General features: G+C 39.6%; 1 protein-coding gene across 1 annotated transcript in view; it reads left to right on the forward strand.

Moving 5' to 3' along the window:
* LOC120237014 (meiosis 1 associated protein) overlaps positions 1 to 26,582 on the forward strand; it is a 74,279-nt gene that overhangs the window by 34,785 nt on the left and 12,912 nt on the right. Inside the window, exons 5-7 of the mRNA XM_039240141.1 lie at positions 16,029 to 16,202; positions 20,348 to 20,510; positions 21,446 to 21,587. Of these exons, the coding sequence (XP_039096072.1) occupies positions 16,029 to 16,202; positions 20,348 to 20,510; positions 21,446 to 21,587 (479 nt within the window). The remainder of the gene's footprint in view (positions 1 to 16,028; positions 16,203 to 20,347; positions 20,511 to 21,445; positions 21,588 to 26,582) is intronic.

The following is a 26,582-nucleotide window of genomic DNA, read 5'->3' on the forward strand; positions in this document are numbered from 1 at the left end:
CGAACCCACTAACCATGAGATCATGACTTAAGCGAAAGTCGGACACTTAACCGACTAAGCCACCCAGGCGCCCCTTGTGTTTGTTTTTTTTTTAAGTAGGCTCCATGGCCCAGTGTGGGACTTAAACTCAGGACCCTGAGATCAAGAGTCACATGTTTTGCTGACTAAGCCAGCCAGGTGTCCCTAGGTTACATTGTTATAATTCATGTATTTGGTATTTTGTTTTCATATAAAAAATATCATAAAACATTTCCAACAGTTTTTGTGGCCTTTCTTTTCTGTTATTTATCCATTTTGTTCCTCTTTTGCTCTCAAAAGAGGACTAGGAAGTGTTGACCTATGAAATAGAGATATGAGGAGGTATACCTCTGACAGGGGAAGTGGCAGACTTTTTTATCTTTACATACCCTCTTTGCATGTAAACCAACCCTGCTTGTTAGAGCAGATCCCTCATACTGGATCTTGATCATAAATTTAGGATCTAAGAAAGCCTAGCAATTCTAGCAGCCAAAGTTAACCCCATAAAACAACTGTCAATGGAGGAAATAATGCTGCTAGCTTGTCTCATTTTTAAGTAAGTTCTGAGCCTCAAGGGAAAGATACATGAACTAAAAGCCACATTCTCTTAACCTACTCTAACTTCTGTTTATGGATCATAATAGTAGCAACATTTTATTAAACACTGTCCAAATACTTTCTGTTCTAAATAGTTTCCACATGTTATCTTAATAATTCTCATGTATTTAGATGAAGAAACTAAAGCATAGTTTCTTGTCCAGATTAACTTTCCCAAGGTTTCTTAATTAAGAGATAGAGCAGAGATTCAAGTTTAAGCAGTCTGACTCCAAATCTCACATACTTAAAGCATTCTCTTTATTGCCTTAGTTGAAAAGAGCAATGGAAGTAATCAACAATTCAAAAGTTGGCTCTTTGAAAAAACTGATAAACAGAGAATCCTCTGGTGATTCTAATTAAGGGAAAAGAGAAAGAAGGCACAAGAAACTATGTTAGGATTCAGAAAAGGGCACATAACTGGAGATAGAACTATGAATTCGAACATTTACACAAAAATTGACACATTCCTAAAAATATACCAAATTTGACTCACAAATAAAACATTGGAATGGTGGGGCACCTGGGTGGCTCAGTCAGTTGAGCGTCCGACTTCAGCTCAGGTCATGATCTCACGGTTTGTGGGTTCAAGCCCCGCGTCAGGCTCTGTGCTGACAGCCAGCTCAGAGCCTGGAGCCTATTTCAGATTCTGTGTCACCCTCTCTCTCTGACCCTCCCCTGCTCATGCTCGCTCTCGCTCTCTCTCTCTCTCTCTCTCTCAGACATAAATAAAACATTAAAAAAAAAACTTTTAAACATTGGAATGGTACCAATCTTAGATAGCTTTACAGTTAAGTTATATCCAGCTTTCAAGGAACAGATCAGTCCAATCTTATACAAATTCTTCAAGAAGTGAAAGGAGGAAGGAAGGAAGGAGGGAGGGAGGGAGAGAGAAAAGGAGGGAAGAAGGGAGGGAGGGAGGGAAGGAAGGAAGGAAAGGGGAAGGAGAAGGGAGGGAGAGAGGGAAAAAGAAACAAGAAAATAACCCCCCAATCTCAAAAGACACCATGTTGAAACTGATAAGATAAATCATAACTATATTTCTAACTCTTATGACCAATAAAGAGTTGGTATCCAGAATAAAGAACTTTTTTAAAACTTTCTTTTTAATGTTTATTTATTTTTGAGAGAGAAAGAAAGAGCGCTAGCACGGGGAGGGACAGAGAGAGACAGAGACACAGAATCATAAGCAGGCTCCAGGCTCTGGCCTGTCAGCACAGAGCGAGATGCCCACCTCAAACCCACAAACTGTGAGATCATGACCTGAGCCGAAGTCAGACACTTAACCAGCTGAGCCATGCAGGCACCCCAGAATAAAGAACTTTTTTAAAAATCCAAATTTGAAGTGAGCAAAAGATCTGAACAGGCATTTCACAGAAAAGGAAATGTTGGTAGCGAATTAATATAAGAAAATTTCTTATCCTCATTAGTAAGCAGGGAAGTACAAATTGAAATAATGATATACCATTTTATGCTCACTGGTTTGTAAACAATTAACAAGTCTCACTATAGTGTTGACAATAGCAGAGCAATAGAAACTCTCATAGGGGTGCCTGGGTGGCTTAGTCAGTTAAGCGTCCGACTTTCACTTAGGTCCTGATCTCGCGGTTCGTGTGTTCGAGCCCCGCGTCGGGCCCTGTGCTGACTGCCAGCCCAGAGCCTGGAGCCTGTTTCGGAGTCTGTGACTCCCTCTCGCTCTGAGCTTCCCCTGCTCACGCTGTCTCTCTCTCTCTTCCTCCTAGAAATAAATAAAACAGTTTAAAAAAAAATAGAAACTCTCATACACTGATAGAGAGTAAATTGGTACAGTTTGTCATTCTGTTGTAAAGTAACATTCACAATATCCTGTAACCCAGCAATTCTGTTCCTAGAATAATATCTCCAAAAGTTTCTACAAATGTGTACCCAGAAACACATACAGGAATGTGAATATTGACATTATTCAAAAAACCCCAAAATTAGAAGCCACTCAAATGTCCATTGAATGAGGAATGAATAAATATTATAAGGGGTATTCACAAAGTGGAATATCATAGAGTTATGAAAATGAATGAACCATAGCTACATACAACATGAATGAATCTTCTCAATATTGAGGGAAAAAGCAGATAACAAGGATATAAAATATGATACCTCTTTATAAAGCTCAATCAAAATTAAATAATAAAGTATTTGTCTAAAATAAAACTACTTTTAAAACAAAAGAAATGATAAACAAAATTCAGTGTGGCAAGGTGTCCCTTGGAAGAGATCAGAAAAAAGCATACAGATACCTTAGTAGTATTGTTGATGTTCTACATCTTAAATAGAATAAAGGAATCATGAGTGTTCCTTTTGCTGTTATGCTTGTAGCTTAAATATGTGTTGCATGTGTTCATTTGCATATAATAAAAATTTTATAACAGCTTTCTAAAGAATGGCTAAGTAATAAATATGCCAAAATTAAAATGGCCAGTATGATCAATGCACTTTGGCTTCCAGGGGGGCGTTTGTCAAGACTGACAGCAGTGCACTTACTGGGTATGTTAGTCTTTCAGCCAGTTACAAATCAGCCTAATGATGCTGTCAGCCAGCCTACATTTCTCAGCCTTGTACACAAGGATATCAGGTTCCCTTTCTAAGTGCTCACAAACCATCTGGTTAGTATTTCCTCTAGACTTTGCTAGGGGATCAATGTCTGCTCTTTGGGAAAGGTATTTTATCCATATGTGTTCTCAGGAAACACCAAATGTTAACAACCCAAACACAGAAGATAAAGATTCATTGCTTTCTAAAGGATTCCAGAAAAAAGTAAAAACAAAATCAAAAAGCCTGTCTTAAGCTTCATGCTTCAGTGCACTTGTCAAACTCCACATATTGATTGTTTTCCCCTTTCAGGGTCTTGGAAAATGAACCAGAAAATGCAGCTGTTCATCGAGTTTGTCTTTGATAACCACATTAAAGTCATTTCCCTGTGGTGTTAAGGCTAAATTAGAACCATTGTTGTATTTATTACCTAAAGATTTTTAATACAGAGAGACATCAGCTTATTTCATTAACAGAAGCCGTGGTCTCAGAAAAATGTCAGTTCCTCCCTTTTTTTAAATTGAATTAAAGAATTTTTTTAGAGTTCAGCAGAAAATCTAAAGTTATTTGAAAATTGAAATTAAAAAAATTTCCTCAACAAGTTTATAAAAGAATAATTTACATACCGTACACTGTATCCATTCAAAGTGCACAATTCAGTGAGTTATGACAGTTCTATATGCCCACAAATCATCACCCCAATCAAAATACAGAACATTTCTATTATTCCTGAAAGATTCCTTTTGCCCCTTTATCCTTTCCTCCCTCATTCCCTAGAATATTCCACTGATGGGCTTTCTGTCTAAAGGTTAGTTTGCATTCTATACAAATAGAATCATACAGTACATACTTCTTTTGTGTCTGACTTTTTTCTTTCATATTTTGAGACTAATCCATGTTGTTGTTTATACCAGTAGTTAGTTTCTTTTTATTGCTGACTAGTAGTATATTGTACGAATATGCCACATTTTGTTTAACCATTCACCTGGTAAAGGATGTTTCAGCTATTTCCAATTTTTGACTGTTGTGACTAAAGCTGTTCCAGATATCCATAAACAAATCTTTGTATGGATATGTTTTTATTTTTCTTAGGTCTTACTGTGTTTATGGTTCATCCCTTTTCATCCACTTGTTTCAACCCATTTGTGTCTTTATACTTAAAGTGTATCTCTTATAGACAGCATGTGATTGGGTCTTGCTTTTATACATTCTGCTAATCTCCACCTTTTATTTGGACTACATAGTCCTTAACATTTACCCTAAGTATTGATATGGTAGCATTTAGGCATACTGTTTTATTTTTTTGTTTGTCTTCTCTGGGTTTTATTCACCTTTCCCCTGCTTTCCCACTTTTTTTAGATTATTAAATACATTTAGACTTCTATTTTATCTATTGTCATTTAGCTATACTTCCTTGCATTACGTATTAGTGGCTTCTCTAGGGATTATGTTGTAATCCTTAACTTTTCACAGTCTACATAGAGTGAATTTGGTATGACTTCACATAAAATAAAGAAGCCTCAAGATTACAGTACTTTAGGGGTGCCTGACTGGCTCTGGCAGTGGACCACGCAACTCTTGATCTCAAGGTTGTGAGTTTAGCCCCACGTTGGGTGTAGAGGTCACTTAAAAAAGTAATAAAAGAGGGGTGGCTGGGTGGCTCGATTGATGAACTGAATGACTTTGTCTCAAGTCATGATCTCACAGTTTGTGAGTTCAAGCCTTGTGTTGGGCTCTATGCTGACAGCTCAGAGCCTGGAGCCTGCCTTCAGATTCTGTGTCTCCCTCTCTCTCTGTCCCTCCTATGCTCATGCTCTGTCTCTCTCTCAAAAATAAATAAAATATTTTTTAAAATAAATAAATAAAATATTTTTAAAAATTTAATAATAAAATAAAACATTTTATTTTATTAAATGTAAATGTAGAAATCTTACGGGGATTAAAAGATATTTTTAAACTTTTCTGCAGCACACTTAGAATTAATATAGTACCATTTCATGTAAAATACAGAAACCTTGCAACCATATAGGTCCATTTATCCCCTTCACAACACAGAGACACTCACAGTCTTTCATCTTATAGGTGTCATGTATATTATGTCTACATTATAAATTACACAAGACAGTATCAAAAATTATGTTTTAAACAATCATGTGTATTCTAAAGAAACTAAGAGGAAAAAAGTCTTTTATATTTACCATTTCCAGTGCTCTTCATTCATTCCTGAAGATCCAAGTCTCCTTTGGATATCATGTCCTTCAGATGAAAGAAGCTTAATATTTCTTTTTTTTTTTTAATTTTTTTTTAATGTTTTATTTATTTCTAGGAGAGAGAGAGAGAGACAGCGTGAGCAGGGGAGGGTCAGAGAGAGAGGGAGTCACAGACTGAAGCAGGCTCCAGGCTCCGAGCTGGCAGTCAGCACAGAGCCCGACGTGGGGCTCGAAGCTTAATATTTCTTGTAGCTAGTTCTGATGGTGGCATATTCTCTTTGTTTGTTATTTACCTGAAAATGCATATTTCACCTTTATTCTTGAAGAGTATTTTCTTGTATATAGAATAATGAGTTGACAGGATATTTTTTCTTTCAGCACGTTAAAAATGTTGTTCTACTATCTTTTAGCCTTCCTGGTTTCTGATTAAAACTCTCAGTCATTAAATCACTTTCTCCAGTATATAAAGGATCATTTATCTGGAAGCTTTCAAGAATTTTCTCTTTATGTTTGTTTTCCGGCAGCTTTAAAATGATGTGACCAGGCACAGATTTCTTATTTAGGGTTCACTGAGCTGCTTGAATCTATAACCATTCTGTGCCCAATTCCAATTTGTGGGGGCAATTTCCCACAACAAGCAATTCTCCGACACCAGCTATATGTCCTACAATTTAACTCAATTCTAGCACTAGCCAGAAATAGCATCGGGTCCACAAATTAAAGGCTTTCTCTATCCCACAAGAATTTCCCACTTGCACACATGTGCACACATGCACATGCACACACCAGATACCAATCACAAGTCCAGGTTGTCACCTATGCCTCTGACTGATCAGCTATAAATCAGAGGTTCCAACAACCACTTCCTTGGATTTGATTAATTTGCTAAAGTGGCTCATAGAACTCAGAGAAACATTTTAGTTCCTAGATTACCATTTTATTATAAAAGGGTAGAACTCAGGAACCCCCAATAAAAGAAATGCATAGAACAAAGTGTGTGAAAAGAGAATTAGAGCTCCCATGTCCTCTCCCAGTAAGTATACCACTCTCCCCAAATCTCCTCATGTTCATTAACCCAGGAGCTATCTGAACAACGTCCTTTTAGGGGGTTTTATGGGGAATTCATTGCATAGGCACAGTTGATTAAATCATTGGCCGTTGGTAATTGATTCAACTTCCAGGTCCCTTTCCCCTCCCCAGAGGCCGCTGAGTGGAACTGAAAGTTCCAACCCCTTAATCACATGATGACTCCTCTGGCAACTAGACCCCATCCTTAGGTGCTTTCCAAAAGTTGCCTCATTCAATATAACAAAAGATACCTTCATTGCTCTAGTCACTTAGGAAATTCCAAAGAGTTTAGGGGCTCTGTGCCAGAAATAGGACAAAGACCAAATATATATTTCTTATTATAAGTCACAGTATCACAACCTATAAATTTATATCCTTGACTCAATGTGGGAAACGTTCTGCCACTGTCTCTTTAGGTGTGTTTTCCATCTCATTCCTCTTTGTCTCTTTCTCTGGGACTCCAGTTACCTGCATGTTAAACATTTTTAAATTGTTTTACAGTTTTCCAAGCGTCTGTGGTTGGTTTTGTTTTGTTCAAACTTTTTTCTTTCTCTTTTTCAGATTATCTCCATTGACCTATCTTTAAGTTCACAGCCTCTCATCTCTCATCTCCACTCTGCTATTAAGCCCAGGCAGTGAATTTTTTTGTTCAATATTGTATTTTTTGGTTCTAAAATTTTCACATTATTCTTGTTCATATTTTCTATTTCCCTGTTGATATTTCCTATCTTTTCATTCATTATGAACATATTTTCCACTCCTCATTTTGCATAATTATAATTTGTATATGTAATTATATAATTATTCTGCTTTAAAGTTTTCGATAAATCTGATAGCTTTCTCATCTCAGTGTTTACATCTGTTGATTGTAATTTCCTTTGAGATTGGGTCACATTTTCTAACTCTTTGTATCCCAAAAACATTTGGGTTGTATGGTGTGAATGTTGTTATAGGGACTCTGGATTCTACTATATAACTCTGGAAAGTGTTTGTTTGGGTAGATAATTAACTTTGTTAGATTCAAACTACAATCTGTTATGGCCTGCAGTAGTCAGGAACTCAGGTCTCATTTGCATTCTTTAACACTCAACTGTGAGCTGCTTTTAGTTTGCCCTGTACATGTGTGGTGCAAGGGTCCGCAAGGTGCCTGGATTGAGTTTTATACAGACAATTTTGGGTTCTCTGGCTCTCTCCCTTGTTGGATTTTTCCTCACTATATGGAGGCTCTGTTTGCCCTAGGCTCCTTCCCCTGGTAAGGCCAGTGAAAGACAGAAGCCTTTCTATTGAAGTTTTAGCTGCTGTGCTAAGTTAACACTGTTATAACTGAGGCCACCCCCAGGGGAACTCATTCTTTGCTGGTCACTTACTCCCAAGTTTCAATTCCTCTTTGAAATCTACTTTTGTTTAATCTCCACAGCCCTTGGCTGTTAGTTTTATTTAAATCCATATCTAGAGTTTATAGCTGTTGTTTGTAAGAAAATAAGTTTGTAAGGTATTAGAACCCAACCAGCCTAGAAGTCCCTATTCACTGTTGATCAGTTTGGTTCTTTCTTTTTACCTCCTCGTCTATCTTCCATTCACTTCAATAAGCTCAAGTGCTCCATCATTTCTCTCTGTCTTTATGAGACTATAACTTAAAAGAAGTTATTCTGATTAAATCCCAACTGATCTCTCCACCTCCTTTCTCCTTCTCATCCCCTAGCACTTACAGATGCACATATCCCTGCTTTACTTGGCAAATGGTCTTTCTTATTTCCATGCAACCTTGGACAATCCGGCCACTTCCCCACCTGATATGGGCCCCATCATATACCTAGCACTGGAGCATTAGTTAGCATAATACAAAGATTGATTGGGGACAGAAATAGACCCAAGTACAGATGTAAATTTGGTATAGGATAAAGGTCGCCTCTCAAATTACGAGTGCAAAGATGTACTTATACCAGAAGTGATGCGGAGCAACTGGTTAACCACCTAGAAAGTATTCCAAGTGGACCAGGGACCTAAATGTAAAGAACGGATTTAAAGAGTAGTAAAAGAAAGCATTAGTAAATTCTTTTATAATCTTAGAATAGGAAAGTTTCTCTACCTAAGACTCAAAATCCAGGTATAGTATTTTGTTTAACTAATAAAAATTACTACATTAAAAAATATAGCAAAATAAAAATATGACATGACAAATAAGTAAAGTCAAAAGACAACTTAAAAGCTAGGACAAAGTATTTGCAGTTTGAATCCGGGGGTGTGGGGACATAGAGAGGAAGAATTAATATCTCTGATATAAAAAGAACACTTAAAAACTTAGAGGAAAACAAGACAAAAACCCTAGAGAAAAATGGACAAAAGACAGGGGAAGATAATTCAAAAGATATTTTAAAATGGCCCTTAAACATATGAAAATATTTTCAACATCACTCATAGTTAGAGAAATGGAAGTTAAGATCACACTGACATACTACTTCCCATCTATTTAAAACAAGTATGAGAACACATTGTGTTGGGGAGGCTACCCACCCATACATTGCTGGTAGAATGCACAGTGGCACAGCCCTTTTGGAGAGGTATTTAGCAATATCTAACAAAATGATATGTGCATTTACCTTTTGTTTGTTTGCATTTTTTGTTGATTTGTTTATTGTTTATTTTAAATTTTAGTCTTTTTTTAAGTTTTTATTTCCAGTTAGTTAACATACAGTGTAATATTAGTTTCAGGTGTACAATTTAATGATTCAACACTTCATACATCATCTGCTGCTCATCACAAGTGCACTCTTAAGCCTCATCACCTATTTAACCCATCCCCCCATCCATCTCCACTCCAGTAACCATCAGTTTGTTCTCTATAGTTGAGAGTCTGTTTCTTGGTTTACCTCTCTCTTTTTTTACCCTATGCTTGTTTTATTTCTTAAATTACACATATGAGTGAAATCATATGGTATTTGTCTTTCTCTGACTGAGTTATTCCACTTAGCATAATACTCTCTAGCTCCATTCACATCATTGCAAATGGCAAGATTTCATTCTCTTTGATGTCTGAGTAATATTCCATTTTATATATATAGCACATCTTCATTATCCATTCATCAGTTAATGGATATTTGGACTGTATCCATAATCTGGCTATTGTAGATAATGCTGCTATAAACATTGGGGTACATGTATCCCTTTGAATTAGTATTTTGAATTCTTTGTATAGTACAATTGCTGGATCATAGGGTTTAGTTCTATTTTTAACTTTTTGAGGAACCTCCATTCTACTTTCCAGAGTGGCTGCACCAGTTTGCATTTCTACCAATGGTGCATGAAGGTTCCTCTTTCCCCACATCCTCAACAACACCTATTGTTTCCTGTGTTGTTGATTTTAGCCGTTCTGACAGGGGTGAGGTGATGTCTTATTGTAGTTTTGATTTGCATTTCCCTGATGATGAGTGATATTAAACATTTTTTCATGTGTCTGTTGGCCATGTATATGGTTTCTTTGGAATAATGTCTATTCATGTCTTCTTCCCACTTTATAATTGGACTATTTAGTTTTGAGGCATGTGCATTTACTCACCACCCCCACTTCTAGAAATACAATACCCTGAAGATACACCTTCAACAGTACAAAAATCTATACATATATGCAGGATCACAAAACTGCCACACAGTCTGTCTAGATATGTTTTATGATTTTTGGGGTCTCTGTGTCTTTTTTATATATAAAGTTTTAAAAAAAATTTTTTTTGAGAGAGAGAGAGAGACAGAGCATGAGTGAGGGAGAGGCAAAAAGAGGGGGAGACACAGAATCTGAAGCAGACTCCTGGCTCTGACATGAGGCTCGAACTTGCAAGCAGCAAGATCATGACCTAGGCCAAAGTCAGACACTTAGCCAACTGAGCCACCCAGGCGCTCCTATGGGTCTCTGTGTCTTTTTAAAACTTTTTCTTCTTCTACCAAGCTCTCCAGTAAGTTTTATATTCTTTCTTGGTTCCTCTTACTTTTCTTTTCACCTCAGAGTAAATCCTTACCTTGGTTCCATTGGGCTTACAGAGGCAAAGCTCTTTGGGCTAGTTCTTGGAGCCATACCAATAGAATTAATGCCTTCCCAACCCCACTTCCTCTTCATTCAAACCTCTTTTTTAAAATTATTTTACTTTTTTTTTTAATTTGAGAAAGAGAGACTGAGAGCAGGAGGAGAGGGGGAGAGAGAGAGAAAAAAAGAATCTCAAGCAGGCTCCAGTGTGAGATCATGACCTGAGCCAATATCAAATGTCAGACACTCAACTGGCTCGCTAAGCCATCCAGGTGCCCCCATTCAAACCTCTTAAATAACCTACTTCCCTGTTCTCCCTCACCACAGTGCCTATGGAAACACTCTCCTAGTCACCTTTTCAGATTTGCATTGCAATTTAAATTAAAGGATTTTTTGTTTATAGAATATGTAAATATGTTTGTGCAGAAAAAGAAGACTCTTTAAATACAGCCTAAGTCTAGTGTTTTCCAAGTCAAACTGTGCTTTAGACTTTGGTATCTTGATCAGAAGCCACCAATCTCTTTTGCATGTGGGTTGGTTTTGTTTTTTTTTTTCAATAAAATGAAAATAGAGCTATTAAGGCCCATAAGTGAAATATATTTTGGGGATGCCTGGGTGGCCCAGTCGGTTAAGCGTCCGACTTCAGCTCAGATCATGACCTTATAGCTCGTGAGTTCAAGCCCTGCCTCAGGCTCTGTGCTGACAGCTCAGAGCCTGGAGCCTGCTTGGATTCTTTGTCTCCTTCTCTCTGCCCTTCCCCCACTCAGGCTCTGTCTCTCTCATTCCTTCCAAAATAAATAAATGTTAAAAAAAATATATTTTGAATTCTGAGAAGAATTGCTTTAGGCATTACCTTATTTTCAATCATTTGGCCTTCTTAGTTTTTCCTATTATTGTGGTCCTTCCAGAAAAGCTTTCAAAAAGCTCAGCAAAGGTTGTTACTACTTGTGGCCACAGGAGGGCAGGGCAAGTCCAAACACTGACTCTGAATGCGGCCTGCAGCCAGCTGCAGTGAACCAGTCCTCCCTCCCTTCTCTTAACCGCCCAAACACCCAGAGCCTCACTCACTCCCATAACCTTCCTATTTCATACCGTCTGTGGGACCCGTCTCATTTAGTGCCCAGTGCCTGGCTCACCAGTCAAAGTGGGAGCTGCTCTTCAACATCTGAGAAGTGAGCGATCTCTTCCCCATCCCCCAGGTTCAGCATGTTTCATTGTATTTGTGAGTAACACAGTTCTGTGTGCTGGTGTTCTTACCTATGTTAGTGGTAGGGAGAAACCAGTCACCAAACGAAGTGATGGGGGAAAAGTTTTAAAAAAAGGAAAGCACATTCTTATCCTATAAGAGCAGATCATTTTGTTGATGAGGGAGAAGGAAGAAAATGCCATTTCTTGGACCTGTGCGTGCCATTCACACATAATCATCTCACTTCTTCTGCCTCACTATAACTATGAAATAGGTTGTACTTTGTCCAGAGTCACATAGCTAACAACTTTTTAAAATTTTTTTCAATGTTTATTTAAAAATTTTTTTCAATGTGTATTTATTTTCAATGTTTATTTATTTATTTAATTGAGACCGTGAGCAGGGGAGGGTCAGAGAGACAGAGTGACACAGAATCCAAAGCAGGCTCCAGGCTATGAGCTGCCAGCACAGAGCCCAACGCAGGGCTTGGACTTTCAAGCCACGAGACCATGACCTGAGCTAAAGTCACTGCTTAACAGACTGAGCCACCCAGGTACCCCCAGAGCTAACAACTTTTAAGTCACAATTCAACCCCTACTGTTAATTAACATTACATCCCACCACTTTTCATAAACTCATAGAAAGAGAAGGAAACCCCTCAGAAGAAACAAATTAGTAAGCGTAATTAGTATTGCCCAAATGGAGCCCACAGATACCCAAGAGGTGCTGATTAAACCCAAATAAGGAAGAATATAATTAAGGATAACTTCCAGGACAGAGTCAGTTCAGAGTTGAGTTCTGGGGGAGGAGCAAGCCATGGATTGACAGAGTAATAAAAGCACTAAGGAAGGAAGGAAGTCATGTGGCAAGGAGACTAATTTAGTTGAAGCAGAAGAGTTACAGGAAAAAGTAATGAGAGCTGAGGAAGAGGAGCAATTGTTTAACTCAGCAGGCATTTGCTAAGCTTCAGCTGTAAGCTAACTACTGAGGTAGGAGTTGGGGAATGGGCATATAGGATCTCAACAGGTAGAGATGGGGAGGAACCACAGGAGCCATCACAGAATAAGGGAAGGGTGAGGTATGTAAGGAATAATGAGTAGAACCAAGGGGTGCAGGGTAAGTGAGCGGAATCAAGGAAATGACCAAGAAAGGCAGTATGTGCTCTTTAGCAAAGGAGGGAACTGATGAAACCATGTTTTAGAAAAATTAACTGGTAGTCGTACCTAAGAAGTACTGGAGGGGAAGGAATGGAGTTGTTAGGACAACTAAGAAGCTACTTACTGTGACCCAGACATAAGGAAAGGAATGCCTGAACCAGTAACAGAGAAAATGGAAAAGAAGTTCTCCCTCTAGTGTGTTATGGTTTCCACATTAGTCTTTAGCTTGGACAGTGTAACTGGCCCTGAGAAGCTGCTGGCTCCCTTCTGAGCCTGCAAAACTGTGAACTCAAATCTGAAGCACAGAGCCTCTATGGAGATTACATAAGGATTTTTTCAAAGAAAGAAGTTCTCCTCTGTGGCTCTCCCAAGAAAAGAAGTTGAGGAAAAAAACTTCAGGAACACTGATAGGGTGTCTGCAGGGAAGGCTGGAACTTTCCTTCATAAAGGTACCATGTTTCAGGCTTCATTCTTTAGCTTTACAAGATCAGAAAGTTGATTTTGTCCATATCCTCTCAGAGATAGACTCACCTTACCAAGCTCAAGACCAAAGTATAAGCCAGAATATCTTAGACAGAGAACCATAACCACCATAACACCAAGAATAGTAGAGACTTGACAAACATATCCTGCCACTGGGACAGGTCGCTAAGCCAGCATGCCTTCTCCTCTGAGCCACACTTGGATGGGTGCTGCCTGTGCATGCCCCTGTTGCTCTCCTTCTCTGTGCTCCATTTCTGGCCAACCCTCTCCCCTTCTAATGGAAACATTCATTCTTAGGATAAGCCAGTCCCATCCATAGGCTATAGCCAAATCTTGCTGTGGTCAGTAAGCCATTCTCTTTTCCTAAGGTAACTTTTTCATTGACCTCACCACTCTGCATTGATACTATAGTTTAACAATTGAGAAAACTCCTCTATTTTTCTATTTCCAGATGTTTGGTGGGAGATAACTTTGCTGTGGTTTCCTTATACTGCCATGGTAGGAATTTCTAGTCTTCTGTCTTTTCCCTGGGGAAAAGAAAAGAAACACTTGTTTCTTTTCTGCAAAATTCTGTTGTTTGAACTTGAAACCATATTTTCCTCTCCAATCTCTAAGATCCTTTGCTCAATTCCATTTCTTTAGTTCTGTATCTGCCTTATGCTTTAATAATGATTTTGCCTCACTGAAGCTCTGGGTTCAGTTCTTTCCATACTTGTTACTCAAATTGAAGTCCAGGCCTCAGGCTAAAAAAATCAAATTACTTCTTGTTTTGCCTGTGACAAAATAAAATTCACAGTATTAAAAAGATATTTTCTCTTTACTCACGAGGAACATTTCTTGAGCAGTAACTTCATATTTATCACTGTAGTACCTAAAGCATTATGTGACAGATGACAGTGTGAAGAGGAATGGTCAAGAGTAAGGTAGTTTTATAAACTCCTTAAGGAAAAAGAGTATCATATAATCTTTGTATCCAGCACAATATTTCATCTTCTATGTAGTACATAATAAAAATTACTGCTTGATGGAATGAATGAAATACTTAGCCAGTGAATCCTCAGAAGATGGCAGAGTTTTAATCATGCTGGTCAAAGAGAAATGCATTTGGAGCCCCTTTTCAGCCACAGCATAAGTCGTTAAGTATGACATGAAGTCATCTGAGTCTCACCACACCTCCCCATGTGGTACCAACACGCTGGACTGAAGCCCTTTGTTCCCTGTGGAGTCTGCCACCTCTGCTGCCTTGTCCTCAGGAATGTTGTTCTAGAAATAAACCAGCCTTCTCCCTGGGGTCTATGAGTCATACACAGAAGTTAATTCATCAATTTTCTTAGGCTCTTTGTAAAAGTTTCAGAGAGTCCCTCATGGTGGGGTGAAAAAAATCAGGTTCCTCTTCAGTTTCTTTCCAGCTCTTGCCTCATTTCCTCTCTGTGCTTCCTCTATCACCTTATATTTGGCTTTTACTGACAACCTTTACCTGAAGACCCAGACCCCAGTTCCTGAGCTAGTGTTGCCTGAATCAGGAAGTAGACCGGCAAAGCCTTGTCACCCCACATCCCCAGATCCATTCACTCAGATTTGAAATCAAATCATACCTACCAGACCATTCCTGTCTTCCTGGCTGCAAGTCATACTTGTGAGTTACAGCATGCCAATGACAGGCTTGTACAATGTGTGTCAGGGGGGAAGCCTGGGAGTGCATCATTTTCTTTTTATTTTACTTTTTTTAAATAGTTTATTGTCAAGTTGGTTTCCATATAACACCCAGTGCTTTCTTTCACTTTTTTTAAAAATTTGTTTTTTATAGCAGAAGCAATCAATGAATACATTTTTACTGTGAAATGAGAGCTGAAGAAACTGAAGTCCCCCTTGTTTTTTTTAAATTTTTTAATGTTTATTTATTTAATGTTTATTTTAATGTTTATTTTGAGAGAGAGAGACAGAACACAGTGGAGGAGGGACAGAGGTGGGGGTTGGGACACAGAATCCAAAGCAGGATCCAGGCTCAGAGCCTGTCAGAACTCACAGACTGTGAGATCGTGACCTGAGCTGAAGTTGGATACTTAACTGGCTGAGCCACCCAGGTGCCCCCTGAGGTCCCTTTTGTTAACTGAGTATTTAACTTGCATTGCTGTATGAATTTTTTTTGGCTGTTTTGTATTCCAGGATGTTTTCTGAATACAATAAAATTCAAACAGTATAGAAGTGTGAATGATAAAAAGGAACTCTGCCCTGTTTCCACTCCTGTCCACCACTAACAGTGGTTTGATGGTAGCCTTCCAGACCTTTGTAAAAGGCATTTACATTCATATGTATGTACTTAGGCCAATGATTTTATTTTTATGTAAATGGATTCATACTACAAATATGTTCTACAACTTTCTTTATTCACTACTGTCTCTTAGCTTTCTATGTCAGTACATTTAACTTTATTTTGCTTGTTAACGGCTGCATAATACTCCAAAGGTTGAGTGTGCCATAAGTTACTCCCCCATTGATGGGTATTTGAATTGCTTCCTGTTTGAGGTTTTGATTATTTGCTATTACAACAATGCTGTACTTAAACATCTTTGCGCATGTGTCTGTGTGTACTATCTAAGAATGGCTCTAAGCTAGATATCCAGATGTAGAATCGGCGGGTTAAAAGATGGATACATTTAAATTTTTGCATTTTTCAAGCTTTATAATTAAACAATTAAACACTTTACCTTCTGATCCCCTTTCTTCTGCAGAGAGTTCTATCCTGGGAACTGACATTGACCTTCAGACCATAGACAATGATGTTGTCAGCATGGAGATTTTCTTCAAAACCTGGCTACATAACAGTGGAACAGACCAAGAACATATCCATCTTATTCTTCCTTCACGGTGTTTCAGCAACATTTCCAGAGCCAGAGATGATTCAAGTACACATCCCCAAAAGAAATATGGGCTATGATTATCTTAGTCTTGGATTAAGACTAGATTTGTGAGTCATCAGAATATGGAATAGTTGAGGTTTAGGGATTGAAAGAGGCTGTTCAGTGTAAGCACAAAGAGTAAGAAATGAGCTTCTAAAAAGTGACCACAGCTAGAAAACTGAAACTAATTAAGCCTAGACAGCAAAAGCCAGTTAGTTTAGGAGCAAAAACTTAGACACCTCAATAATAGGACAGCACCTAAACTATATAAAAGCACAATGAATCATATTTTTCTCAGGTTTTTTATTTTGAATTGTGGTAGATATTACTAACATAATAATTTGAGGCATGCTGGTACCTCAACAGTATCAACAGAGAAGGTAAAGAACCAAGTTTTTCTTTTTTTTTAAGTTTACTTATTTATTTTGAGAGAGTGGACATGGGCAAGTTGGGGAGGGACAAAGAGAGAGGGAGATGGAGAATCCCAAACAGACCTTACCCTGTCAGCGTGAAGCCTGATTCAGGCCTGATCCCACGATCCATGACATCATGACCTGAGCACAAATCAAGAGTCCAATGCTTAACTAACTGAGTCACCCAGGCATCCCAATAAAGAACCAAGATTAAACAGAGGTGTGCTGGATAGGAAGACACCTAAATGAGGTAAACTAAAGCAACTACAGAGGCAGGTGCCATAGAGGACAACTAGTAGCCCAACTAATAGAGGCAGGAATTCTATGAGAAAAAATGGGTAGAGATTCCCACTCACAAAGGGGAAGACACACAGTGATCCTTTCTTTCTGAGGATAGCCATCAGATCTTTACCTTACCACCCCTTCCTCACCCCCATTTCAACCCAGAGCCTGGAATGCCTTTGATGACTTAACCTTGATTTCAGTCTGTCTTTCCTTGGTGTATAAATCTTCTTCCCTGAACCTCCTTTCTATTCCTTTGTTCCAAAGCTGGTAGTGCCAATTCCTCCCTGTCCCATCTTCTGGAATCCATGTCATATATATTTTTCCCCAAACACTATATTACCTCCTCTCCTGCATTATCCCATTTCATCTTCACCTACCACCACAAAGTAGGTACTGTTACCATGTCAGTGAAATTAAGATGCTATCAATTATGAGATACATCATTACTTTATGTACCGCTAAGAGAAAAACACTGCCAATTAAACATGACATAAATGTTTTCTTCTCACTTAGAAATCTTATTTTAGAGGTGCCTGGGTGGCTCAGTTGGCTAAGCAGCCAACTTCAGCTCATATCATGATCCCACAATTCATGGGTTCGAGCCCTGAGTTGGGCTCTGTGCTGACAGCTCAGAGCCTGGAGCCTGCTTCAGATTCTTTGTCTCCCTCTCTCTCTGATGCTCCCCCACTCACACTCTCTCTCTCTCTCTCTCTCTCAAAAATAAATAAATGTTTAAAAAATATATATATATTATTTTATCCTTACTGAGAAGTTAGGGTAGTAAATATTAAGAATGTGCACCTGGCCAATGTCAACTGTAAGACACATATAATATGGGGGGAGAAATGTGTTTTAGAATCAATTATATACAATATTATCTCCCTGTTGTACAGAAGAGAAACCTGATACTTAGAGAAATTAAACATTTTCCCAGGACTGCACAAAAAAATTAATAGCAGAGCCAGAATTTGTAGCTAGGCAACTCCACAGCCCACTCTTAATCCTAAGATTAGAAATCTATATTTTGTACATTTGACTACTCAAACTTCCTCTGTGCCTGACTTCTCCATTGTTAGGTCTGTGGGCTTTAACTAGAGAGCTGTGTTCATCTTTTAAAAGATACTGATGTCTGGGCCCTACCTCACACTAGTGAAATTGGGAGCTTTGGAGATGGAACCCAGATACTGGTATTTTTTTAAAAAGTCCCTCATGTGATTCATACTGAGAACTACTGGAACTGTAGTCTCAACAGTGTTCCAAAGCTGGGGAAGGCTGTCAGCCCAGAGAACATTCATCAAACCCAGGTCTGTCTGCCTGCAGAACCTGGACCCTTACCTACTACACGACGCGCCTCATGCTGGGCAGTTCTGAACAAAGATGCTGCCTCATGCTGGCATTTCTCTCATTAGGCACGCTGGGGCCCTCCAAGGCCAGGAACTCCTGCAACCAGCCTTTCTTCAACTGTTACACAGCACTTGCCCCTGGTATTGTTGAGAGTTTCTCTATTTTCCCCTCCCTCTTTCCATTGATTTCAGCACCTGGGTCAGAGCCAGAATGTTTATCTCCATCTGCAGTCATTTTTTGAAAATGTGCAGGTCTTCAGGGTACATGGCAGAACTTAGATCCAGACTCTTCTGCTCTTCTGCTGGGGAGGCCTACCTGGAATCCAGACGCCCAGACACTATTTGAATGAAATTCAGTCTGGGGAAAGCAGGCCCCCTCCAGGGTGGGTGTGACCCACCTGAGAGTTTAAACAACCACAGTAAAGACCAAAATGGGGTTATCCATTATTTAAGAAACTGACACATTACCACACTGGATTTTTGGAAATGTATTATACCATAAATATAAAACAAAACAATACAAAACTCTGAGCTCTCCTACTCTAGAGTCTTTTGAGGACTGTTCCTCAGATGTTCACTCTGACTCCTTACAAAGTTTTTCACCCACTCCACCTGCTTCTGTAGCTGGCCAAGGCCTCTCACCCCCATCTCCAGATGCTTCTCTCAGAAGCCTTCCAACAGAGTGCACAGTCAGCTTCACATAAGTGTCTTTTCTCGTTTCATGGGTTTCGGAGTCTGCCACCTCTGCATTTGGTTTTGGGTGATGAGAAGCACACCTGATTCTACTCTAGTCCTGCTAAGACAGCTTCCCCAGCTTTAGAACACTATTGAGACTGCAGTTCCAGTAGTTCTCAGTAAGAATCACATGAGGGACTTTTTAAAAAATACCAGTACCTGGGTTCCATCTCCAAAGATCCCAATTTCACTCCTGTGAGGTAGGGCCAGACATCAGTATCTTTTAAAAGTTCCTTAATATAATTATGCTTCATTATCTTTAAAAAAAAAAAAGTTCCTTAATAAAGAAGTGATTCTTATTACAACCAGAGTTGAGAATCTCAGCCACATGAACACAGCTCTCCAGTCCTAAAGCCCAGAGACCCAACAATGGAGAAGTCAGGCACAGAGGAAATGGGAGTCCTAGGCCACATCCCTCCAGCTGACTTCCTGGGCTCTGAGACACACCAGGCCAAGACTGTCTTACCCAGAATTAATGTTGACATCTGACTGCTGGGCCAGGATGGCCAGCCAAATCTGACATCTTTTCTGCCATCCTATTTCTTTTTCTACATTATTTCTACTTTCATTTTTACCTCGTGTTTATTAACGGTATTCAAACCTGATATACATTTCATTGAAAAACTAATATCAAGGATTCAAGCCTAGTGCAACAGAACATTGTACACTGTGGAATGTGAATGTACCTGCCAGAGCAGAACCTTACTACAGAAGAGTATAATGCCTTGATGAATAATTTATACCTAGATGAAGCCCCCTCAGAGTGGTTGTCTGTTGCCACGGTGATGCTCCAAAAGGTTCTATGCTCGGATTTCTTTGGGGAATTAAAAAATAAACTATTTCAGGGACTTATTCCTCCCCCTCCCCTGAATGTCCCTAGAAGAGCCCACAGAGAAACAGTAGCTGTCAGCTGACTCTGACTTCTGCTTTCCTGCTCTTCCTTCATCTGACCTGTAGTCTTGCCAAAGCTTAGCCACAGGGAAGCAGCAGAGACAAGATTTCCATCTGTGATTGCAGAGGGCCTCTGCATACTGTTGTGTTAGCTGCCTCATCTGCAGAGGGCACATGCTCCTCTCAGACTGGATCACAAGCCAGATCTCTTGCTATGAGGCAACTGCTCAGCCAACCCAGAAGTAAAACAAGCAAAAATCATATCAGACCCAGAAAATAAGTTAACTATTGTATTAAGCAACATTGTAGGTCCAGACTTGCTCTGCCTTTCCAAGCCAGTCATACTTTCCCCTTTCCACTCCCCTGCCTCCTCCCAAGCCTTGCTTGCCTGGTGGATGTGGAATGGGTAGCAGATGTTGTCTCTTAATCACATAGCCTGAGGTGGCTTCTGACAGTCCATCCCCCAATGCCATTTTTATTGTAGTATGCCTGAAATGTGATCTCCAAGAGCGACTTCTCAGCCCATCCCTGCTCCCTGGCACAGCTGATGGCTCCTTGAAAATGGATGACCCCAAAGGAGACTTCTGCACACTTTACCAGATGGCTTCCCAGTCATCAGCCTCTCGTTACAAGCTCCGGGTGATCAAGTATGGGACAAGGGAACTTCCCCAATCCATGCAAATGCTTATTCTCACTGGTTCCAACTAGGCAGTCCAGAGATAGAGGGCATCTCCAGGTGTCCCGCAGGTGGGAGTGAGTTCCAAAGCAGCAAGTACAGGTATGAGAGTTGAAAGAGCAAGACTGCTCAGCATGTGGAGACAAATGGGCAGATGGTGGAAGATGTGCCTCAGTAGGACATTCTAAAGCCTGGATGAGGATTGGAAATCCAGAAAGTCTCTGAATGTGGTGAAAAACAAGATCAGCAGTGTTTACCCAGTTACCCAGTTGTTGAATACTTTACTGTGTTAAGGCATCAGGACAGAGATCTGACCTCCAAGGAACAAAGGGTAGATAGGATCAACCCCTGCCTTGCCACTTCTTTTAATACTAGAATTCCTGCTTCTAGGGGAACCAATTCTCAGGCAGAATTAGCAGTGTTGGCAAAGACCACTTTTCTGCTTCCTGGTTCCTATCACAATGCCTGTGCACAAGTATCTGAGTAAGCTTATCCATGGGTTTGTGACCATGGATACTGCTGGGGAACTTTCTTAAATTTATTCTCTTCTTGAATGCATCCTCTGTCAGCACCTTGCCACAAGAAAGCCAGAACTGGGATGCAGATGGTTAGCTGGGAGTACCCCCAGAGAAGTCACTTGGAATGGAATGAGCTCAGGAGAAGTAATATCCATCAAAGCCTACAGTCCTCATGATGGCTGCTTCACCCATTGATTAACAGGCTTTGAGAATCTACTGTGTGCCAGATACCTTGCTAGGTGCTGGCCATGCTAAGGTGAATAATTTGCAGGCATTAGCCCAAAGGATTTCACAAAAGAGTCTTAGATAGAAGCTGAATTTTAGCTGATCTGGGGTCAAGGCTCTAGATATCACTGAGGAGACTTTTACTGCCATTGTTTCTTGCCAGGGCTCTAAATTCCAGTGGGATCTGTGAGTCATTGACCTATGGACTGCCCTTCATCCTCAGACCCACAAGCTGTTGGCAGCTGGACTGGGATGAGCTGGAGACAAATCAGCAGCGTTTCCATGCTTTGTGTCACAGCCTGCTGGTGAGTATCCATGTCCCCAGGTGAGGAAGAAGAGTTAAAGCATGAACCATAGAAAAGTAGCTAACGTAATCCTGCCCTGATCCCAAACCTGTCCCAATTCTCAAGAGGACAGGAAAAAACTGGAAATACTCTGAAATGTGGATTAAATATAACTTGCCTTTTTTGTTTCATGCTATAGAGAATACTTTCTGAACTCAATTATGGGACACTAAACCCAAAAATCCCTAATTTTGTACATTTAAATGGAAACAGGGCATTTTCCATATAAGTACCTATATTTTAACACTATTCTCTTCCTAACACCAGTCTGGACAATTTGGTTTATTTAAATGAAGAACACCTAGACTGTGCCAGAGATTTTGCTAAACTCTAGATATTCAATTGTAACATGATAGGCATTATCCATGTCCTCAAGAAACTTACTCTCTAATAAAAGATATAGAATTATATATATATGTATATATATATACATAATTTATATATATATATACATAATTTATATATATATATAATTTAGAAGTTAGGGGCAGCTGGGTGGCTCAGTCAAATAAGCATCCAATTCTTGATTTCTGCTCATGTCATGATCCCATGCTTTGTGCAATCAAGCCCCACATGAGGACCTGCTCTGACACACAGAGCCTGCTTGGGATTCTCTCTCTCCCTCTCCCCCTTCCCTGTTTGTGCTCTTTCTCTCTCAAAATAAATAAATAAATACATAAAAAACAATTTAGAAGTTAGAATTTTATATGATAAGTTACATAAATATAAAAACGTAATTACAGTAAAATCTTGGATTTTGAGTAACTTGTTCTATGAGTATTCTGTAAGATGAGCAAACATTTCTAATAAATTTTAACTTGATAAACAAGTGATGTTTTGCAATAGGAGCAGTATGTGATGCTGACTGTCACATGATCACAACTGCGACAATGGTTCTTGAAGTTCACTTTGATATACAAGTGCTTTAGATTAAAAGCTTGTTTCCAGAATGAGTTATGCTCGCAAACCAAGGTTTTACTGTATGTATATATATAGTTAATTGTGAGCAGTTTATGAAGGAAAAGAAGAGGCTGCTGCAAGAAAGGCTCTCTGTGAAAGTGACATTTAAACTGAGACCTGCTGGTTGATGGGGTGGGAATCAGAGAGGTGAAGGGCAGCAAGAAGAACATGCCTGGGAAAGGCATGTGCAAAGACCCCAAGGCTGAAAAGAGCTGAGGGAAGAATCAAGAATGGAAAGGCCACTGTGACTGAAACAAAGAAAGCAAGGGAGAGAGAGCAAAAAGGTGGGGTTGGGAGAAGTGAGCGGGGCCAAATCATGCAAAGCTTTGTAGGCCAAATTATAAGGACCTTGGACTTATACAGTAAGTCCAGTACAGTAAGAAATCATGAGAAATGACTTGAGCTTTGAAAAGATTACTTACCAAGCATTGGAAATGAACTGGTAGAAGGAAGAATGGGCACAAGAAAATGAGGTGAGAGGGCATTGCTGTAGTCTAGGCTTAGACTAGAATGTTGGAAGTCAAGATGGGAAAAGTAAACCAATGAAGGAAATATTTTAGGAAGAGAGTCAGAACTTGGGGAAGGTTTGGATGTAGGGAGTGAGGAAGAGGAAGGTATCACATAACTGCTTGGTTTCTGACTTGAATAAATAAGTGGATACCCGATCACTGAAATGGAAAAAAATAAAAGAACACACACATGAAACACTTAGAAAGCAAAATAAAACAACTGCAAATATAATCGAGGACGAGCCTAGCTATGAGTGGAAATAGAGCAACACTTTGACCTAGTAGCATTTGGGTGATCAGGCTAGCACAGCAATGTGTCTCTTTCACTATCAGAAGCAGGCTTCTTTTTTCCTGTTTCAAAGCCCACACTCCCTTTTAGATCCGCCCACAGAGTTCCTGTTTCCTATCTGAAGAACACCCATCCCCTGTATTTGCAGAGCAGAGACAACAGATATGTCCTCACTATCAGAGCCCAACAGCTCAGTTGACTATTTTACTCCACCCCATTCCTCAGGATCTCAGTGATGCTACATCACTCAGGAAGAATTTCCCTCAAGTGGCTTCCCTACATTCTTACAGTGTGTGATCTTTCAAACAGATATTTGCATTTTTTTAACATTATTTATTTTTGAGAGAGAAAGAGACAGGGTGCGAGCGAAGAAGGGGCAGAGAGAGGGAGACGCAAAATCTGAAACAGGCTTCAGGCTCTGAGCTGTCAGCACAGGGCCCGGTGAGCGGATCGAACTCACAGACTGTGAGATCATGACCTGAGCTGAAGTCAGCCGCTTAACCAACTGAGCCACCCAGGCGCCCCCAGACATTTACATTTTAATACACTGCTAGGAGTGTAAATTTTCTGGAAAATGAGAGCTACTTCAAAACTCTAATTCTATTACTGGGTGTATATGTAGCACAGGAGAACAATCAGAAAAGGGAACAAAGATATATATACCAGCATGCTTATCTCAGTGTTATTTACAATGGTAAAGAATTGGAAACAACCTAGATGTCCTAAAAAGACGAAAGGTTAAATCAAAACAAGGGAAAGGTTATGGGAACAACAATTCAGCCAAACAATGAAATATTATGTAGCCATTAAAAATAAGGATGGGAAAGAGTATTTTATCCCATCCTGGCTTACCTATGTAAATCAGACTCTTCCTGCCTCTGAATTCAGTATTTGGGCATCTAATATTTATTTATTTATTCAACAAATATTTCTTGAGCACTACATACCAGGTACCATTCTAGGGGCCAAAGAGACCTCTTTTTATCACTCCTCTATCATGGAAATGCACAGGTATCTGTTGACCCATCATTAATAGATACCCACATCTTAGGGCACTTACTAAGTGCGAGTCACTTAACCTAGTGCTTTGCATACTTTAACTCACTTAATCCTCACAATAATTCTCTGAGGTAGGGATTGTTGTCCCTATTTTTACCCATGTAAAAGACTGAAGTCTAAAGTGATCAAGTGACTTACCGAAACTCACATAGCTACCAAAGTGGCCAAGTCAGAATTTGAAACTAGTTCATTGACTAGAAAGCCCATGCTTTTAACTTCCTTGCTAAATTTCCTACTCTGGATGTAGCCAGATAAACACAGCACACAACACGGAAGCTGACTCTCTCCTCTCCCAGTACCCCATGCTTCTTAACTTCGCTGGACTTGAATACACTTAAAGTGACCAGTTACTTGTACTAGCCCCTCACCCATCTTATGTCACTGTTCTTTCTACTCTGTGTTTGTTCCACCCCATCAGATTAAAGAACACTCTCCTTTTCTGGAAAAGACAGAAGCAAAACAGTGTTTGGATAACTCTTCCTTCTTGCTTTTCACATGACATCTCCAAACAGCAAAAATCCTGAAAGGCAGTGTGTTATAGAAGGGAGAATTCTCCACAGGACTCTTCTGGTTCCTTCATCAACACATCTTTTTCCAGGACCTACTATGTGACAAGAACTTTCTTAGAGCTTGAGCCTCTTTGACCCTGTATTTTTGAGCTCTCAGCACTTCTCCGACTCCTTGGTTTTCTAGTCTTTCTTACACCTTTTTCATATGTTCTTTTAAAATCTGATGTCCTCAGCTCCCCACTCAAGTCTTGCCTTCTGTTTCTTACTGCAACATTTCCCCTCAAGCTAGCTTCTCATTTAACTTCTGTCTTTCTGTTAATAGCAGTCCCGCCACTGTCTGCTCACCCAGGCTTGAAACCTCAGTCCCTTCCAGCTTTCTCACCCTTTACACCCACTTCATCACTAAGTCAAATCAATGTTCTTCTCATCAGGTAGGTTGCAAATATCCTTTCCTTGGTGTTCCCACTACTTGTTCTCACCAGGACTTCTTCAGTAAACTCCTAACTAGCTTCCCTACCTCCAATCTCTCCCTCTTCTAATTTGCCCTGTTTTTTACACCAGGTTAATCTTCTTGAAGTACTCTCCTATCACTTGTTTTTCAATGGTGCAAACGACTTCTCTGTTTTATCCCCATAGCATCTCTGCATGTATTTTCTTCTCTCCATTTTTATGATCACTATCCTAGTTTGGAGACTGTTTACCTCTTTCCCTTAATAGTATAATAATCTCCTGTCTCAATCCATTTAGTGTTCCCCTTGCCAGTTCACTTCTTGTTCAGTTCACACTGCCACCAGATTAATCTTTTTGCAACATACCATTGACCCTGCCACTCTCCAGCTTAAAGGTAGTTTGTGGCCTACCATTGATTATACTTTAAAGTCCATATTCCTTAGCCAAGTATTCAGACTCCAGTCCATCTCTGAGCATTCCCTTTGTGCACCAGAGAGTCTAACCAAATTACTATACTAACGTTAAATTGCCCCACCTTTGAACTTTTATTCATATTGTCCCTTCTCCTCTTACCATATGCTCAAACCCTACCCCATCCTGAAAGACTCAGCTCAAATGGTGCTTCTGCAATGAGGCCTTTCTGAATCTCTCTATTTCTCAAAAGACCTTTGTGTGCTCTGTTTCCTATTTTAGGGAAAAGCATATTTCTGTTAGCTTTTCAAATGCATGATCTTAATGATTTGAGTTAAAGTCTGTGATATAAGTCTGACTGCCCAATCTCCAGGATAACATGGTTGCCTTTTCCTGTCATTTCTACAACTTTCCCATTTTACCAACTAATTTCTCAGCCTGAGTCAAATTTTAGGTTCAAAGTAGAAATTCTCCCTTTGTTACCTCTCTTTCTGGGGAGTCGAGGCAAAGCAGTTTTCTAATCTATTGTGGTAATATTTAGTTTGTATTGTTCCATGAGAAGCATGGACTTTGGAATCAGATAGCCATAGGTTCCTAACAGCTTCATGATTTCCCAACTGAGTGAATTCAAGTGATATACTTAACCTCTCTAAGCATCAGTACATTCATTTATTTGAAACCCTAACAAATCTAGTGGCCCCATTTGATTTAGCCTCTATATAAACAGTATACAGAGAAGCACTATCCAGAAGCCAGAAAGTAATTTTAG

This window comes from Hyaena hyaena, unplaced genomic scaffold (genome assembly GCF_003009895.1).
Source record: "Hyaena hyaena isolate Hyena2069 unplaced genomic scaffold, ASM300989v1 scaffold_168, whole genome shotgun sequence".
Taxonomy (NCBI): domain Eukaryota; kingdom Metazoa; phylum Chordata; class Mammalia; order Carnivora; family Hyaenidae; genus Hyaena; species Hyaena hyaena.